Source organism: Catharus ustulatus, chromosome 1 (assembly GCF_009819885.2).
Source record: "Catharus ustulatus isolate bCatUst1 chromosome 1, bCatUst1.pri.v2, whole genome shotgun sequence".
NCBI lineage: Eukaryota > Metazoa > Chordata > Aves > Passeriformes > Turdidae > Catharus > Catharus ustulatus.
The window spans coordinates 9,842,205-9,860,189 of NC_046221.1; the positions used below are offsets into that span (position 1 = coordinate 9,842,205).

The 17,985-nt window shown below is 40.0% G+C and overlaps 1 protein-coding gene across 5 annotated transcripts in view; it reads left to right on the forward strand.

Moving 5' to 3' along the window:
- The window catches only part of ZMYND11 (zinc finger MYND-type containing 11), a 104,291-nt gene extending 87,176 nt beyond the window's left edge, over window positions 1-17,115 (forward strand). For all 5 annotated transcript variants that reach the window (XM_033052033.2, XM_033052052.2, XM_033052068.2 and 2 more), the window contains 9 exons: window positions 199-286; window positions 1,392-1,447; window positions 2,243-2,320; window positions 2,891-3,009; window positions 4,621-4,828; window positions 6,681-6,749; window positions 8,544-8,816; window positions 9,884-10,069; window positions 14,674-17,115. In XM_033052033.2, the coding sequence (XP_032907924.1) occupies window positions 199-286; window positions 1,392-1,447; window positions 2,243-2,320; window positions 2,891-3,009; window positions 4,621-4,828; window positions 6,681-6,749; window positions 8,544-8,816; window positions 9,884-10,069; window positions 14,674-14,796 (1,200 nt within the window). In that variant the 3' untranslated portion in view covers window positions 14,797-17,115. The remainder of the gene's footprint in view (window positions 1-198; window positions 287-1,391; window positions 1,448-2,242; window positions 2,321-2,890; window positions 3,010-4,620; window positions 4,829-6,680; window positions 6,750-8,543; window positions 8,817-9,883; window positions 10,070-14,673) is intronic.
- Window positions 17,116-17,985: the final 870 nt, after the last annotated feature.

Sequence of the window (17,985 nt, forward strand, 5' to 3'; positions counted from 1 at the left end):
CTGGGCGTTGTATAAAGGGCAGCCAATGCTCAGGTAATAACAAACCCTGTCAAAGAGTTGTAAGTACTCATTTTGTATGCAGGAAAAGCAGTGTCTGATCTGTGTTGCATAATGCAGATTTCTGTGAAAGCTTCTCTGCATAAAGCAGGTAGAGCACTTTGAAGAGTTTCTCACAGTCTCGTGTTTTCTTTTGTGTAGAAAGTAAATGAAGGAAAGTACAGGAGTTATGAGGAATTCAAAGCAGATGCTCAACTGCTTCTACACAACACAGTGATTTTCTATGGAGGTAAAATGCTACATTTCCTTCTTGCCTTGTTTGGTTTGTCTTTATTTATTGGAAACTCACAAGTCCAGGATGAATTTGGTATTAAGTAGTCTTAAGTGTGAATGAGATAATTTGAAAGCCCCTAAAAATCAAAGTGCATAAGGACTTTTTAAGGTCTTTTCTGGCCCACCTACTACAGAACTATTTTCATCTCCCTGGCTAAACCTCTAGTGAGAATTACCCTTTTGCCATTCTGCTTCTTCTTTACAGCAAAGTCCTAAGTCAGTCTATACTGGAGGCTTTTGCCAATATACATATGTTTTCCTAGGCAGGGTAGGGTTTTCTGTAGTGTGTCAGCAGAAACATACTATAGACATATTTATTTTACTTTTGGGCAATATCTGCCATATTGTGACAGCAAGTGTAGCTACATCCACACCAGGAGTGTACTGCTGGTGCAGTGTGGAGGTACAACCATCAGAGAAACTGCCAGGCACTGGGAAGGTAACAAGTGAGTGACTGGAAATCAAAAAACACCACCACCATGTCCAGAAGCTGTAGCCAGGTGCTGTTTCCCAGAGCCACCATTTCAGGAAGGATGTGGTTCACCCCTGCAGATGTAGCCCCATCAGGGAGGCTGGGAGGAGGGTGGCACCAGTGTCTGTTTGCAGCCCCAGGGGATTCACACTGTGGCTGGTGGGGAGAGATGTGAATATGCCAGGAGAGGAATACACAGGTGTGAAGGGAGGCTCAGTGAAGCATCACTCAGAGCCCAGAGCAGAGAGGAGATGTTTTAGGACATTTGCAGAGTGCCATTTAGACACAAGCAGAGAAAGGAGCTGAATCTATATTAAGAGCAACTGTGTCTGCTGCTGCTCCTCAGATGTGTACTTGCATTGTTCAGTGTAAAAGCAGTATTGTGGCATATAAATATGACACTGAAAACAAATATTGATCTGATTGTTAGAAAATTTTAAATGGAAGGGCTGTCCAAGTGGTTAAATTATGTTTTGTCATCTTAAGCACGACAATTACAGCATGAAAGTCACAGCAATGACAGCTGCAAATCTTTGTGAGCATTGTGATCATACTGTGATTGTTTATACCATCTATTTTTAATTTATAGCGGACAGTGAACAAGCTGATATAGCAAGGATGCTTTACAAAGACACCTGCCATGAAGTAAGTACTACCAAGCAACCAAGAGTTAGTCAAGATACTTGGTTTTAATTTCAGAATCTAAGCAATTATTCTTCATGTTACCAAATAAAAAGAGTGTGAAATTGAGTTACAAATTTCTTCCAGACAGTCTAGCATCTGATTCAGAATTCCTTTTTCTTTTTCTTTAGGTTTTTGCTGTTGGTTGGTTGGGTTTTGTTGTTGTTGTTATTGTTGTTTTGGTTTTGTGGATTTTTGGGGTTTTTTTTTGCAACTAGATTATAATTTTAAAAACACTAATATTCAAGTTTTAGTTTTGAAAATAATCAAATAATACATATTTGGACTAGAAATAATTGTACTTACTAATATAAATTTAATCTGAGGTGAGATTCCTACTAAATTCTGTTAATTGTCATCAAAACATTTCTCCACATTCAGAGGAAACCAAAAAATACAGCTGAGGAGCTGGCACAGTTTCTCCTTTTGTGCAGTTGAATTACTTCTTTCACAATGTACTTTAAATATTTGATGAATTTTAAGAACTATTCTTTGCATTTCATCTATAATAGATCATTAATATGTCAATTCATCTTCTCCCTCTGCCTGGGTTTTGTGAAACAGAATCATGTTTCTTCAGGTCGAATTTCAGCCTCTCACAGCCCACCTCAGTTTCACACCTTTAGTTTGCATGGATGGGAGTAACTCCACCAAATTAGCAAGCAGGGCTTAAAAATTTTACTACTTAAGGGAGAGGCATGCTACTGAAATCACATAAATAGTATTTTTCTTGCTTATTTACCTTTTTTTGTTTTTCAGCTGGATGAACTGCAGCTTTGCAAGAACTGTTTCTATTTGTCAAACGCGCGACCTGACAATTGGTTCTGCTATCCTTGTGTATGTTGCTGACACAGATTTTTATTTGTTTGCTTTTCTGTATGAAAGCCTGCAGTTTTGGTGTCATTAATGCACTGAATATTCCATTTCAGAGAGCTTGTTTCAAAAGCATGGTTAAGACTCTGTAAGCCTGGATATTTTACACAAGTGAAGTGTTGATTGAAGTTCAAAGCTGTAACAATATAGGTTATAAAACTTGGGTATCAGCCAGTTACAACAGTTTCACAAGAAAATAAGGAGCTTACAGAACTAAAACTTTGCTCCTGAATGAATCTAGAAAGACAAGTTAATTTTTAGGCTGCTTAAGATCTCTGTTTTCAATAGACAGTTATACCCTTTTCAGACCTTGTAGTTTTGGTTTGTTGTTTTTTTAACGTTGATCCAAGCAATCTATCTAACAAGGAAATACATTGTAAGAGATAAAAATGAAAATAGCACTAGATACAAACAGTAATCATACTCTTAAGGTACTAGCATAGTATTACAGAGTATACATAGTATACAGGATATTTGTGGGACATAGTAATATAATATTTTATATCCACTAATAAGTACAACTTTTTTTTCCAGATACCTAATCATGAGTTGGTTTGGGCCAAAATGAAAGGCTTTGGGTTTTGGCCAGCCAAAGTCATGCAGAAAGAGGACAATCAAGTTGATGTTCGCTTTTTTGGCCATCACCACCAAAGGTAATTTATTTATTCATTCCATGTGCTGCTTTTTACAAATAATATTTAAAAAATTTGTCTCATCTGTCATGCTGCAAATCCAGGCTCAGCTTGATGCCAACATTAGAAATACTGAATACTTTGCCATAATTGTTTTAGAAAATTTAAAGTTCACTCTAGCACATCTAAAGTGTCCAAATTCAGTGGCTCAGAGATTCTCTTTCCATAGTTGCCAGAAGCATGTTCCTTAATGCCATTTTAATTAAAGACAGTAAGTGAACTTCAGCTGTTTCTTCAACTATGTAGCAGCCTGCTAATTTAAGGTGAAAATTGGGCAGAAATGTACTCCTTCTACCAGTAGTATTGACTTCAGCAATTTCTCATTTGAGCTAAGGCATTACAATTTTGTGGTTTAGTACCATGATATATATCACAAATGTTTGTGTCTCACTGCTAGAACATTGACAGGCCTCCTGCTGGGAGCCAGTTTGCAATTTCAGAGAATCCCTCTTTACATTGGAAACTTGACTCTTAGAGATGAGTTTTTGGTTGTCTCTCCAGCTGGTTGTTTGGCATTTGGGGAAGTTTGTAGCAGTGTGACAGTGCTGGTTTGCATTTTTTTACTGTTTTATTTATATGCCTATAATGTGAGGAGAGGAGACATTTCCAAAGTAATTCATGGTTTTTGGGAGATGGTATATTTTGGTGCATCCCAAAAGGACCTAGACAATTCAGTAACTGTTTTAGGAGACTGTTTATTTAAATTGCTTTCATGTAACTTTCACAGTGTATAACATCTTTTCACTTTTTATATGAAGTACCAAGACTTTCTAATAGTCATGAAGTGAGTAAAGGATCTTTAGTGGTGCCTCAGTCACAGAATATTTTTTTAACTTTAACTTCACACTCAAATTAAATTTATATTCAAGAATCAATAATCTTTTCACAAACATGTCATTTGTTGAGTATTTAGACTGTTAGGCAGATGTGCATGGTGGCAGTGACTCTATACATGCAATGTCCAGTGTTGCCTGGTGCTTGCTATAACCTTTCAAAATGTCAAGACCTGCCCATTTAATCCATCTCTGAGGATTCCTTGAACACATTTAAGAGGACAAAGTAACTTTGGAACCAAGTCACTGGCATGAACTCAATCCAAAGAAGCATGACAGTCCCCATGGAAGTTCAGTCCTGACAGACAGGGGCCCAGGACACAACATGTGTCTATTCAAGGTGATGAGTTGGTACATTCCTTGACAGTTTTAGGAAAGAGGTCAAGATCTAAACTGGATTATCATATAAACCTCCAGTGAAAAAATGTTTCTGTGTCAGAGTGAGGGCATTTAGCAAGAGAGCAGGTAAGAGATGGTGCTGAGAGGTTTGTGGCTCATCAAAAATGGGAGAGACTTTTAGCCATAGCACCAACAGGTAACAAGTATTTATAATAACAGAAATGTCTAAGAGCATGAAGTCCATTTTTTTCAAATCTGTCGAGTTTTTTAAAAAGTGAAATTTAAAAGGAATTGTCGGTGATTTGCCATTGTGAAAACTTGCTTTTAAAGCCGGTTTCTCAGGTCGAGATCCTTCACCTGTATTCAATGTTTCTGAACCCATGCACTGTGTGTTCCAAAGGGCCTGGATCCCCTCTGAAAACATTCAAGACATCACAGTTAACATCCACCGGCTGCACGTGAAGCGCAGCATGGGATGGAAGAAGGCCTGCGATGAACTGGAGCTGCACCAGCGCTTCCTTCGCGAGGGGAGATTCTGGAAATCAAAGAACGAGGACAAGGGGGAAGAGGAGGCAGAGTCGAGCATCTCTTCCACTAGCAATGAGCAAGTGAGTGCTGCTACATATTAGCAATTCATTAAGAAGTACAAAGACTATGTGTTTTTGATTAATGTGCTATTAAATTAGCCTTGTGCTCTGTCTGCAGGTTTGTGATGACAAGAGGGTTCAAAGACTTATTCTCCCTATGTTTCCTAGCTCAGTAATAGCAGGAATATAGATTTTCCTCTTTCCTCAGTTTCTTGGATGACCTTTGTGAAGTTTCAAAGCATTTGTCACGTACAGCACCTTGATGAGACAGATCAAGATTTCTAAAGTTAAATAGGAATGTTCAAGTCAAATGTCACAGATATCAGATGGACTGCAACACTGCCTTCTTGGAGCCCTATCAAGGGACAGCCCTGTATCTGCTCAGCCTTTTCACAGCTGGAGTATGTTCACTTTGAGCTCTGTTCTGCCCTCAGATCCACAAGTAGCACCAGCTATGACATTTTCAACAGGTCCAACTAAAGTGAGGTGCAAAAATTGCACTTGAGGACCATGTGAACAACAGCTGATTAAAGTAATTAAACATCATTCTGCAAAATAAGAAAGATTACCTTGTTTTAACAAAGAGCACAAATGGCCAAGATCCAAAACTTTGCATTTCCACATGGAAATTCCCTTATCACAGCTGATCTTTACTAATCATCATTATCCAAGAGGGTCTTATATATTCACTACTAGTGACTTGGCAGTAAGATTTTCATCGTTTGCAGATGCTTCTCTGTATTTTTTGCAACCCTTTCCCTGGCAACATCTTTCCTCATTTAAAAGCACTATCCTTTCTCTAAGTCTGTATTAAAAAAAACCAACTCTGTATTTTGACCCTCTTCCTTTGTCCTTTTGTCAAACAAGTCTATCACCCAATTTGGAACTAAAAACTTAAAAGTTAATAAAACTCTATGTTGTGGAGGGAGGTTGTTCCTTATCAAAGTGGGTTTAGGGTTCTTTTAGCCTGGTTTGCTTAGCTAATCCTTTGTAGCCCCTTTATTGAAAGTCTTGTGTGCTGGTCATACACTAGTCTAGTATATGACTATACAACAGCCTGTGGTAAAACAGGAAAATGATCACAAATAAAAGATAACTGGCATTTTCCCATTTTTTCCAGAAGTGTCAGTCACAGGGTCTGAAGTGTCCATTTTCATATTTTCTCTTTGATGCCAGTTGTTCATCCTTGACTTGGCCAATGCTTTTACCTGTTTTACTGCATTCCCAGATAGAGGAACACAGGAGTAGCCATCAAACTCACTGTTCTGCTGTAGTCTGCAATATCCTATTACTAACTAGGAGTAGTAACAGGATACTAGCTAGTACTGCATGCTTTTACAAGTACTGTAAGATAAATACCATCCACTTAGATCTCATCCTGGTTTCTGCTGTGAGATTGACTTTTATTCTAAAGCATAAAGTTCCATGATCCTCCAGTTACAATCCAATCTGGATGATCTTACCATATTTACATATTTACATTCTCTTTATAATCACTGCTGTTTTCTGGCATCCAACAAGACCTGATTTCTAAGTATAGCTCACTGATATAGGAATATCTCAGAAAACAAGTGTTTGAACTTATGTGTGCAATGAAGAAAGGAATAGTTAAGAGTATTTTAGCAAGTTCAAATTGAATGGTAGAACTTGTTCATTAATTTTGTTCCTTTGTGCAGTCACAGTCATCAGTGATAATGTCAAAAGTTTATTGTGTGCACTTCTCATTTAAGAACATTTAATTAACGTTTCTATTTGATACCCTAAATAATTGCAAATATTCACAATAAAAGGCACATCATGTTACAATGAAAGCCACTTACATAAACTGGTTTTTGGATTATTTGATTCAATATGCTTTTCTTAATGTTCACAGCTGAAGGTTACTCAGGAACCAAGAGCAAAGAAAGGACGACGTAACCAGAGTATGGAACTCAAGAAAGAAGTGAGTAACCTCAATTACTGTGTTTGTAGAGATAGCAAAGTACAAAAAGTCTGAAATTTTAATAGACACTCCTTCAATTTCAGTCACCTTTTAGGATGTTACAGTATTAGTCTTGGAAGTTCCAGCCCCACAGCTTGGTACTCCTTGCTAACAAATGTAATTGTGCCTCCCACATGCAAGTAATGTGTGGGATCATGGGAATATTCTGTATCGTGAATAAAGCAAGTCAGCTTACAACATTTCTCTTTTAATAAAAAATTCAGGATATCAGTAAGTCCATAAACAGCAGAAATCAGGAAGTGCAATCGAGACTATTAAGTTTATGAACTGCCTTATCCACTCTGTGTGTGGGGCTTCCCTGTGCATCCTGCCTGCAGATCAGGAACCAAGGGCTGCGTTGTTGCGCGTGTACACAAGGGGGCACTTCCAGAGAGAGCCGTAAATCTGTTCCGAGCCACCAAGGACTTGGTCCTGGCCTCGTTCCAGCTGCCTGAGGAACGCTGAGAAAAATTTGTGCATTTCTTCCTTGCAAGATGCCTCTGCAGAGGAGGGTGCAGGTACTGTAGCAGCAGAGCTCTCTGTGGTGGCTGGAACAGGGACATGGCCACTCCTAATTCCTGGGCACCTGCCTCCCCTTTGTGCCTGACATGACCACTCCTAATTCCTGGGCACCTGCCTCCCCTTTGTGCCTGATGCTGCAGTGTCATGGATGCAGGCAGTGACACAGTCTGTGCTCCCTAGGGCACAAACTGTTTGAGTGCAAGGTAGGGAGATTACAGGAGGATGTCTCACCATTCTTATTGTGTTTTCTGCCAAGTGAATGTTGTAATTTGCTTCATATATTTATGTCTTAACATTTGCCTTCTTAGCTCTGATCAGTGATCCAGAAGTCAATCACAGTGACCTCTTAGAGAGTAATTGATTGCAAAAGGGAATACACAGTCAGACTTCTGAATGGAGGGAGCAATGCCTCATGACACAGACAGGCACAAAGTCTGGTCCTGAGCAAGGCTTTGTGTCTACACTGCTAAAGGAGCATTAAAACATCTAACTTTAGGAAAAAAAATGGTTTGTGTCTTCAGACACTTCAAATAGCAATAAGCATTTCCAGGAGTGTAGCTTCAATCTGTTCTAAAGAGCAGAAGCAATTGGTGTTACATTGCAATAACACAGGCAGCTAAATTCAGCACAGTACACTACAGTAACAGTGACTTCTTTCTTGATAATTGTGTAATTATACAGGGATTCTGTGGTCATCCAAGTCTAGTTCTATATTATTGAAAGCAAAACGTAGACTCTCATTAGCCTTTCATCTTCAAAGGACCTTTGAAGTACTAATCAATCTTTGCAGCAGTTCTATGGAGTCAGTGGAATATCACAGACTCCAGTGCAGCCTGCTGGGTCAGAGTAAACCCAGAGTTTGCCAAAACTATTCAGGAGACTTGGGCATGCAACTACAGTCTCTTTAGGCAGAATATTGTGGGGGCAAAATACCTCTAGCAAACCTCTAGTAATCCCAAGGAGCCAGCACAGCCTCCAAGGTTTTTCATACTTTTGGGGAGGTGAGGCTGGCTGAAGTCAGAAAAGCCTGACCCAAGAGCCTCCCCACTCTCAAGCTGGTTTTCCACAGGGATCCCACATCCCATTAGCACTACAGGTCTTCAGCAGACACCTTTCACATTAATTACACTGATATTAGTCACATAACATTTTTCTTCAGGGGGAACTGAAAAGTTAACAGATTGACTTGTTCTATTTTGATATCTGATTTACAAGTTTGTTCTTTCTCTGCAGGAGCCAGAACCTGAAACTGAAGCAGTAAGTTCAAGCCAGGAAATTCCCACAATGCCTCAGCCCATTGAAAAAGTTTCAGTCTCAACTCAGACCAAGAAGTTAAGTGCCTCTTCTCCAAAAATGCTGCATCGGAGCACCCAGACCAGTAATGATGGAGTGTGTCAGAACATGTGCCACGACAAATACACCAAAATCTTTAATGATTTCAAGGACAGGATGAAAGCTGATCACAAAAGAGAAACTGAGAGAGTTGTGCGAGAGGCAGTGGAAAAGGTAACACTGAGCACCACCTACACTGGGTTGAGGAGAGGCAATTTTGGGGATTTTTTCACATTCTTGACTATTTTTGTAACAACCACTCTTACCAAAATGAATAAAAAACATTTTCCAAAGAGACCACATAAAAATAATCTCCATTGTGGCTTTTTTAGACTTTTTCTATACCAACACACCTACTTTAAAAAGATAACTCTTGGTGGTTTTGATTCTTGTCCGGTGAAATCAGTTTGTGATCCAAAAGTGAAACTAATTGTTCATTCATGAGTATCTGTTTCCAAAGCCTTTTTCTCCATTGTTGTGTGATTCTAAACAATGTTATTGTTTAACTGCTAGTCATAAATAATTCTTCTTTTGTCCATCTTCTGACCTAAAGATCAAATAGGGTCACTGAAATTTGTTTGAATTTTCTTATCTAATAATAACCTCTTAAAAATTCGATGTCTAAGCTTGACCTGGTCACCTTTGGCTGGAGAGACCAGGGCAATTTGGAGGATGATTTGTCTGACCTCTCTTAAGTACCTGTCTTAAGAGAAGATGAATTTCCTTCTGGATGAAAGACTGTGAAATGAACCTAGGGAGTTCAAGTGTTAATCCTGCAGGATTAAGACACCAAATATTTTGATACCTAAGTGAGGGCAAAGGAACCTCACTGACCATGAATACTAAAAGGTACCTCTTAGTGAGCTCAGGGTGTTCTATTTTGTATTTGCATTTTCCATTGTGCACTTGCTGTAGATTTATATGCAGTTGTAGATTTAGAAAAAACAAAATTTGTAGAGATAAATTAATCAATTTATAAACTGATCAAATATGCATAAAACTTATTTACTGTTGTTGTAGATGCCTAGAAGAGTAGAGATACAGTGCCATTTTTATTTTAATTAAATCTGATTTTATTGTATCTCTAATTGAGTAATTTTTATCTCCTAAATAGGAGAAATCTCTAATTAGGTGATGTCCACCTGCATCAATAATAGAGGTTTAAAGAGTACAGGTTTAAATAAGACACTTTTCATTCCAATAGCTGTCTCTTGACTCCTTTTGCTGACTGTCTTTGGCAGCTGCGTACAGAGATGGAAGAAGAGAAAAGGCAGGCTGTAAATAAAGCTGTGGCCAACGCACAAGGAGAGATGGACAGAAAATGTAAGCAGGTAAAGGAGAAGTGCAAAGAAGAATTTTTAGAAGAAATTAAGAAACTAGCAGGTCAGCACAAGCAGCTGATTTCCCAGACCAAGAAGAAGCAGTGGGTAAGTGTCAAAAATGGATCACAAGAGAGTAAGTGGAAATGTATAATGCACCCTACAGGCCAGTTGAAGGGGATTTCTTCCTTGCTTCTAACTGCACTGCTCTTTCAGCATTAAGGCTTTCTCCTTCATATTACTGGTGCAAATCTTCTTCAAATTTCAGCTTGGTGTTTTGATTACTTTGCATCTTAATTTGTTAGTGCTAACAGCAACATCTTCTCTAGTCCCATCAGATCTTAGTATCAAAAATATTTTTTCTAAATGCAGTTTTACTCTGTGAAAGACATGCTTTGTATTATGTTCACACTCCTTTGATCTTGAGACCACAGAGGGTACAATATCTGACTGCATCAATTTGGATTCCCTGCTAATAAGGCTATTAGTGATATCCTTTTGGCCTTTTCCTCTCCTTGCTTTTTCTACAGCTCTTTTATATTCCTTTATATTTAAGACATCACATTTTGTTTGGTCCTTAAGTGCAAATCTACAGCATCAGCTACAAAAACCATGCTGGTGTGCCCTTTAGATACGTGAAAATAGACATTTAACTCACTGTTGTTACACGCCACAAACTTTTCCCTGGTTTTATTTGGATTGTGGCTCGTGTTTTCTGAGGCTGAAGTGTGTTTTCCCCCATGGCTGTGCAGCACCTAGCCAAACACTGCAAGTGTTAACACCATAAACTGTGCTGCTTGCCAGGAGCAGCGTGCAAGTGGAAACCGCTCTGCTCAGGAGCTGGCACCTGGCACACACACAGACTCTGCTGTTTCTTTGTTAATTTTCACAGAGCAGGAGAGCAAAGCCATTGTTCAGGAAGCACACAGCATTGTGACAGTTGTCTGTAACACATAGAGGGGTGGGGTGGGCACAGGACTGTAGCACTGGTGGGGCTGCAAAGGAGCAGGAGCCTCCAGGAGATGGCACGAGCCAAGGGACAGGCAGGCTTGCCACCCCCCTGCAGCCCCACTTACCTTCTGCTATAAAGGGCTGTTTTGCTGCTTCTCAGCCTCTTCAGGCTGTAATACATGAAACAATGGTCCCAGCAGGGAAAACTCTGCTCTGGAGAAGGGTGGAAAAAGTACTCAGGCAAGACAGTCGGTCACTGACTATCACAGTTATGAGTTTGGTTTTTGCAAAGAGAAGAATTACTTCAAATGCCAGAGCTCCTGTAGAGTCTTTGTTTCAGTTCCTCACAGAGATTTTTGTGGCTGTTATGATGGTGCAGTGCTTGGGTCTCTGTCAATATGTGAATTACTCCCTATCTACCTGTCTCTGCAGACCAGGAAGTTATTTATGACTGACTTGATCGAGTTACTGAGCTCAGTGTGTCACCAGATGCTGCTGCATGTGCTCGCCTGTGGCACTGGAGAGGGAAGTGGAATTGCCTTTGCCCACTACAGAATATGTCAAATTACCTCTGTTCTGTCAGAAGTGAAGAGCACACATGTGAACCACTGTCACCATTCAGCTGACATGCAGTAACTCGGGCACAATAACTTGATTGTGAGGCTGGACTCTTAGGTCTGGCTGCTTTTTGGTGGTTTTGAAGAGAGAATTTCCGAAAGAGAATGACTGGGAGCTACTTTTATCTGCTCCAATGTGCCTTTATCATATCCTTCAGACTAATCAGAAAGTGCCCTGGTACCACATCACTGAATTTATTAATGAGGGCTTAAAGCCTCTCTACTGAGAAAAACAATCAAAAGACAGAAAGAGTATTTGACAGTCTTGCCTATTTCTATGGCCTCAAACTATCTGTCAATCACCACCCTAAATGAAGGCATCATGCAGGCAGCTGGTTTGCATGTGGCAGGAGAGGGAGGTCAGGATAAACACCTCTGCATTCAAGCTGATGGATCTGCCTGCCAACACACAGCCCCAGGCAGCTGGACTTGGTCCAATTACACAACTCCCCAGTGATTCTTCCTTCAGTGGTACTAATGACAGTCCCTGGTGTGCAGTACTGCACTTGTATGCTGCTATTATAATGATACCTCCTTACCAAAATCTCATGTAATTAACACACATACTAAATGAGTTTTGGTGGCTTTGCTTTTTAATTAGGAGCAGAGACCTCTGTTTTTGTGTAATGCTGATGTCTAGGTTTGGGAATAGAGCTGCTATTATTCACACTGTATTTGTCTTTTTCTCATACCTAAAAAGAAAAGTCCAGTTGGGATGAAGGGATCATTTTCAGGGACATAGGATGTGCTTCCAGCCCTCAGAAGACTAATGCATAGTTAAAGAACAACAGTTCCTCTTTGTCTAGCTGGTCACAATCTCCTTGGCTTAGCCCAATTTCATTTTTATACCTTCAGAAAATTTGGGTTTAATGCAGAAATCTCAAGTAAATAGCAAACAAAATGAAGAAGTGTAAAGGCAGAAAGAACAATAATGAGATTATGCAGCTCGATGGCCTCCAGGGTGCAGGCTGGAGTGCTGGTCTTGACAATGTTTCTGTTTTAGCTTCTCCAAGTTCCTTTATTTGTCTATAAGTCTCATTTAAATTGGTGCATAGATCATTTCCATAGACAGCTTTTAACTTTTGACTTCTCTTTCAAATTTATTTGCACATATACTTATTTTAACTTGCAACAGGTGGTCTTTAAGTGAATGAACATTGTCTGTGATGTGTACTGTCTGAAATAAAACCCCAAGTGATTGATAACGATTAGAAAGAGGAAAATACAAAGAAAAGAGGAGGCCTGAGGCCAGCTGGCATTTTGCCTCCAGTGCCACATGTGCTGGTACCAGCACAGATGACACTATTTTCCTTTTGTAAGTGGAGATTTACATCCCACACTTATGGCCAGCATATGAAAAGGGAAGTGCAGGACCCACAGATCAGTTGTCCTCTCCTGTTGTAGCATTTTTTGATCTCTCCAAGCCAGCAGATGTGAATTTAGTCTCTGGGCTGAGGCCCATGCTGTACATAATGGAGAGACACAGATGTTCCCTGCACCTTTCCAGCAGATGATCCTAATGGCTCCCACAGGCTTGTGGGCAGCCAGCAACATGAAAAACCAGGAAAACAGCTCTCAAGAGGACACTTGTTTGCAGACATTTTTACAAATAAACTTCCCAGGAGCTAAATTATGAAAGGAAAATGAAGAGGTTCCCTTCTTACACAGCTAGGGCAGTCTCTTTATTGCTGATGTAAATAAATGGTTATCAGTTTAGTCAATGTAAATGCTGGCTTCCTTGGAACTGTCTTTCAGCAGTGTGGGTTGTTGTGGTTTTTCTTTTGAGGCAGTTGGGTTTGTTTTCTTTGTAATTCCCTGTTTTATTAGCAAAGCTGTAGCTAGACAGGACATAAAAAGTAAATGGTGTGTTATTCTGTGGTTTGAGAGCAGCCTGCACAGACTGTGTGATATCCCTCCCACTGGTTCCCCATCACCATAAGCATTTCAGACCAGATTTCCTCAAGATGCTTCCTGATTTGGAGCAGACCAAATTCAGAAAGACAAACCCGAGGTTGTTAGAAGCTGGCTCTGCAGGACACATACACAGAAGTATAAATGGGACCTTTAGCAGCAATGCCACCTTACTTTATGGAGTTTTGTCAAAATGATGGTTAATGCTTTTGCAGCATTCCCTTAAGGGGCATAACCCCACCTGGAGACAGGGCACACTGCCTGTGTGGGTACTGTACCTCCTTGGTGGCCACCTGTAGTGCTGACCACGATGTTGCATTCCCTTTCTTAGTTCCTCAGAGGTCACAGGTTATTTTCCAAGTAGCTCTTCCAGCTGTCAGAAAGCTGGAGGTGTTTTCTGTGTTCTGAGGCAGAAATCATCTTTGCTGCAGCTTTCCCCAGAGCCAAATAATTCTGCATAAATCATGGGCTGTGCAGCACCTTTCTTTCAGGAGTTTTGTGCAGTTCCAGCAGGCATGACAAAGGGCAAGAGCCCAGGTAGCCAAGCCCTTCTTGGGTTTATCTAAGGCTTGGAGGAAAAAATGCTTTTTTCATCTGTTCAGTAGCACTGATTGAGCACAAGGTTTTCCTTTCAGGAGGTGGCAGTGCTGGCTGGCAGTCAGCAACCCAAAATGACAGCAGCATCCTTGCAAGCTGACCCCAGATGGGCTCTAACAAACCGATGATTCTTGTCTCCTGGGATGTTATTGTTGTGACTTTTGAGATTTTCTAGACCAAAAGGATCTTCCCCAGCTACCTCTGGGCAGGTCAGGCTTATAAAGAAACCTCAGAAACACTGATTTTCAAGCCTGTGCACAGCCTGCTCATGCCAGCAGCACCTGTTGATTTATTGTAGCTTTTAAGACATAGATCAGGGTGCTATTACACAAATGTAGGGTAAAAGATGGTTCCTGTGCTGTGTGGCTAAAATGTCAGCTCACCATTCTGAGTTTTTTTAAGTGAGAGATGATTTTTTGAAAAGCAATAATCCAAAGTCTGAAAAATAGGAAAGCATCGTGCAGATTTGCTGAAGATTGCTGCTTCACTCAGCACGAGTGAGAAATGCCCTCACGCCCCTGGGTGCCCCCGAGCAGAAATAAGAGGAGCATTGGGTGTGAGCAGGGCTGGGGGAATGCTGGTGAGGAGGGGTCCTGCCAGGGGAATGAATAATCCCTTCTCCTTTGTTCTCCCCAGTGCTATAACTGTGAAGAGGAGGCCATGTACCACTGCTGCTGGAACACTTCCTACTGCTCCATCAAGTGTCAGCAGGAGCACTGGCATGCCGAACACAAACGTACCTGCCGCAGGAAAAGATGAAAGAGTTATTCCTCCCCTAGAGCACCACCCCAATGATTGCTATTCTCAGACAGAGCGGTTTTTGTTTCCAAAAAAGAAAAAAAAAAAAGCCAAAATTGTTTAGAATTTGCTTCCCATTTTGCACCAGCCTTTAAACACTTTTCGTAAAAGAAATTTTGCACAGTTATTTCAGTCTTCTGTTAAAAATGCTCCTCCAAAATTTTGTTGGCAAAAATGAATTGAACATCTGTGGGAGCAGGTTACTTCAAATAATTTTAAACTAGAGGATTTGTTGCATTTTCAGCAAATTTTAAGACATTTTTAGGTTTTACAGAGATTTTAATCTTTAAAAACAGCAGATCTAAAAACAAAAAAATGATGCAAGTTTAACAAAAGGAACATTTAAAAACTAGTTCTGAATGTAAGAAGTACAGAACTGTTTCAGAAAAACGAAGCATACTACCTTGATGTTGTAACATTTATTTCTTAACCTTGTTGAGCTGGTTTTGTTCAGCTTAATTTTACTGTTTAAAGGCATTATCTATTGGTTATACCAGTGGGTACATGATTGAATTTAGGGAACAGGGTTGACACAGCAGGTGCTAGTCCTGCGTATTTTTTCTTAAATATTTCCCAACTGTGTTTTATTTTCATTATTTCTTTTCAATATATAACTTTTATAACAAAATATTAGCTTTGATCTTGTAGTTAAAAATCACAGGGAACTGGGGTAATCTTTTACTGAGCTGGATCTTAGAGAAAAAATGAATATTTAAATTTTGAAGTTTGCACATTTCGTCTTTGTTCTAACATGAGTGCTTATAACAAGAATAAGAAAAGCCAAAAAAAAAACCAACCAACCAACAAACAAACAAACCCATACAAACAAAAAAACCCAACTACCTTTATTCATACTCGGAATTTTGAGGCATACAAATTACTTTATTGCTCCCCTCTTCAGCCTCCCCAATTCAATGTCATTTGACCACCTCTGATCTGGTGTCACCTGGTCCATTGTAACTGATAATAAAAGGAGAAAAAGCACTTAAGTTTCACAGAAGCCGTTATGTTTGTAGTAATGGGTCATTGCCTAATAATGAGCTCCATCACTGTACTCAGAATGAAGAATAATGCATGTTAATTTTCTTGTATTAAAGATGCCGTGATTTGTAAAAAGTCTGTATTTTGCGGAATGTCTGGATTAAGAAGCATTGCCAATAGGAATGGATCGATAGTTGAAAAAATTATTTTCTTTTTGTTTGTTTTATATATAGATATATGAATTGCATCCATGTTCAGAGACAATTTTTTAAATAGATGTAAAGCTTACTTAAATAGCTTTTCTTTTAAAGTGTCTCCACATTTTAGTTTCTTTCAAAGATTGGTCTTAGACTGAGTCATATGCCCATTAATCATCCAGCTATTTTTTGAGAAGTTAGAGGAATAATTTGTAAATATTTATTTAGATCTTTGATATTTATTGAAAGCAATTACATGATGGAACGATGGAAGCTGAAGAACCAGGAGGAAAGCCTTTAAAAAAGTTTTCTCTAGGATTTGTCAGGGTCATTGTAAAGACAAAAATATAACTAAGACTTCTGTGAACTACCACTGAAATCCTGACCTTTTTACTGACAGTGGTGATATAAGTTAATTGACTAGATACTGCCAAATAATGCCCAATATGTTGCAGAAATTAAGTGGTAAGTTGATTGGAAAAAATAGTAAGTAGATGGTAACTTGTATTACCACAGCTACATTATTGCCTGATAAATGTGTAATTAACTTTTGTCGCCTCTGTGTTGTGACTGTAAAACACTTCACAACTAAAAATTGATCTTGTTTGATTACTTTACGAGTTCCAAAACTTCGATCCACCCCTATGAAAGCAAGTATTGTGGAAATATTTTTGGTGTAAAATCATTCCAGAATATGTAATATTTAACTGATAGCTGCATGAAAGTAAGATTCGTGTTACTTTGGCTTTTTTGTCTCTGTTGACACGGTTGCACATTTCCAAGTTACTACAGCGTGAAAACTGTGTGTTTTAAAGAAAAAAAACAAAATAATAAAAAAAAAGATTGTGGCCTGGTTTTGTATAAGTTTTAGGTAAAATTACAATTGATTGTTTTAGGAACCATGATTTAAAATTAATTTTTCTGCAAATCATAAAGCTATATTAAAGTGTTGAGCTTAGCCACTATGCACATTGTAATTATTCATTGTGGCTGTCCAGTTTATGATGCATTCTGGCATTTTGTAAGCTGCTCTGACTAGCAATATATAGAGTCATTTAATGTGTTAACATTGGTTAATAAATGTATTTAAAAAAAACCCTGACTGAATGTGTCTGTGTTGATTTTGGCCAGTTGTCCTCACTGGGGTGGGCAGGCACGGGGCTGCTGGTGGTGCCTGTCCTCTCCAAGGAGACTGGGCTGTGCACGGGGAGCTGAGCTCCAGGAACCTTGTTCCTGACCCCAGGGGAGCTGGAAGGGCCATGGAAGGGTTTCAGCATTTGACAAGGCTCTCAGCACTGACAGTGAATCCTTTCAGCCCTGCAGGCCCTGGGGCTGCACCCATCAGCTCCTGGTTTTAGAGCCAGATCCTGCACCAGCAGCAGCCAGGCTGGGGCTCAGCCCCACTTCCCCTGTGCTTCCCACTGTGCCTCGTCCCTCACCCAGTCACCAACCCTGAGCCTGGGCCTGTTGTGTGTTTTATGGATAAAATAATTCCCTCTGGAGGGGCTGCACGAGCCCAGCTTCACCTGAGTGCTGCAGGTTTCTCCTGCCAAGCCCTGAGCAGCACAGTCCCACTTGGTGCCAGTGAAGTGTCCTGCAGCCACCCAAGAGAAAGAGACACGTGGGGACAAGCCAAAGGCAGAGAGGGTGATCCTGGAGCTCCACCAGGACTTCAGGGCTGCAGTAGGGACACTCTGGGAGTTGGTTTCAGTGTGGCAATTCAGAATTTCCCTATGGAAATGAAGACCTGACAAGACCTGCAAGTCCCAAGGGATCCCTCAAAGTCCCTTATTATTTCACTAGCCAAACATCTCTGTTATTACCTGAGCCAAATTTTATTCCTTCATGTTGAAACTCAATTAAATGTCAGCAGCCAGCCTAATGAAACACATAAATTGGCAAAGCAGGATCAGGAATAAGCAGCATCTCCCTTCAGCTCCCATCCCAGGGCATTTTCCTTTTTTGATGACTG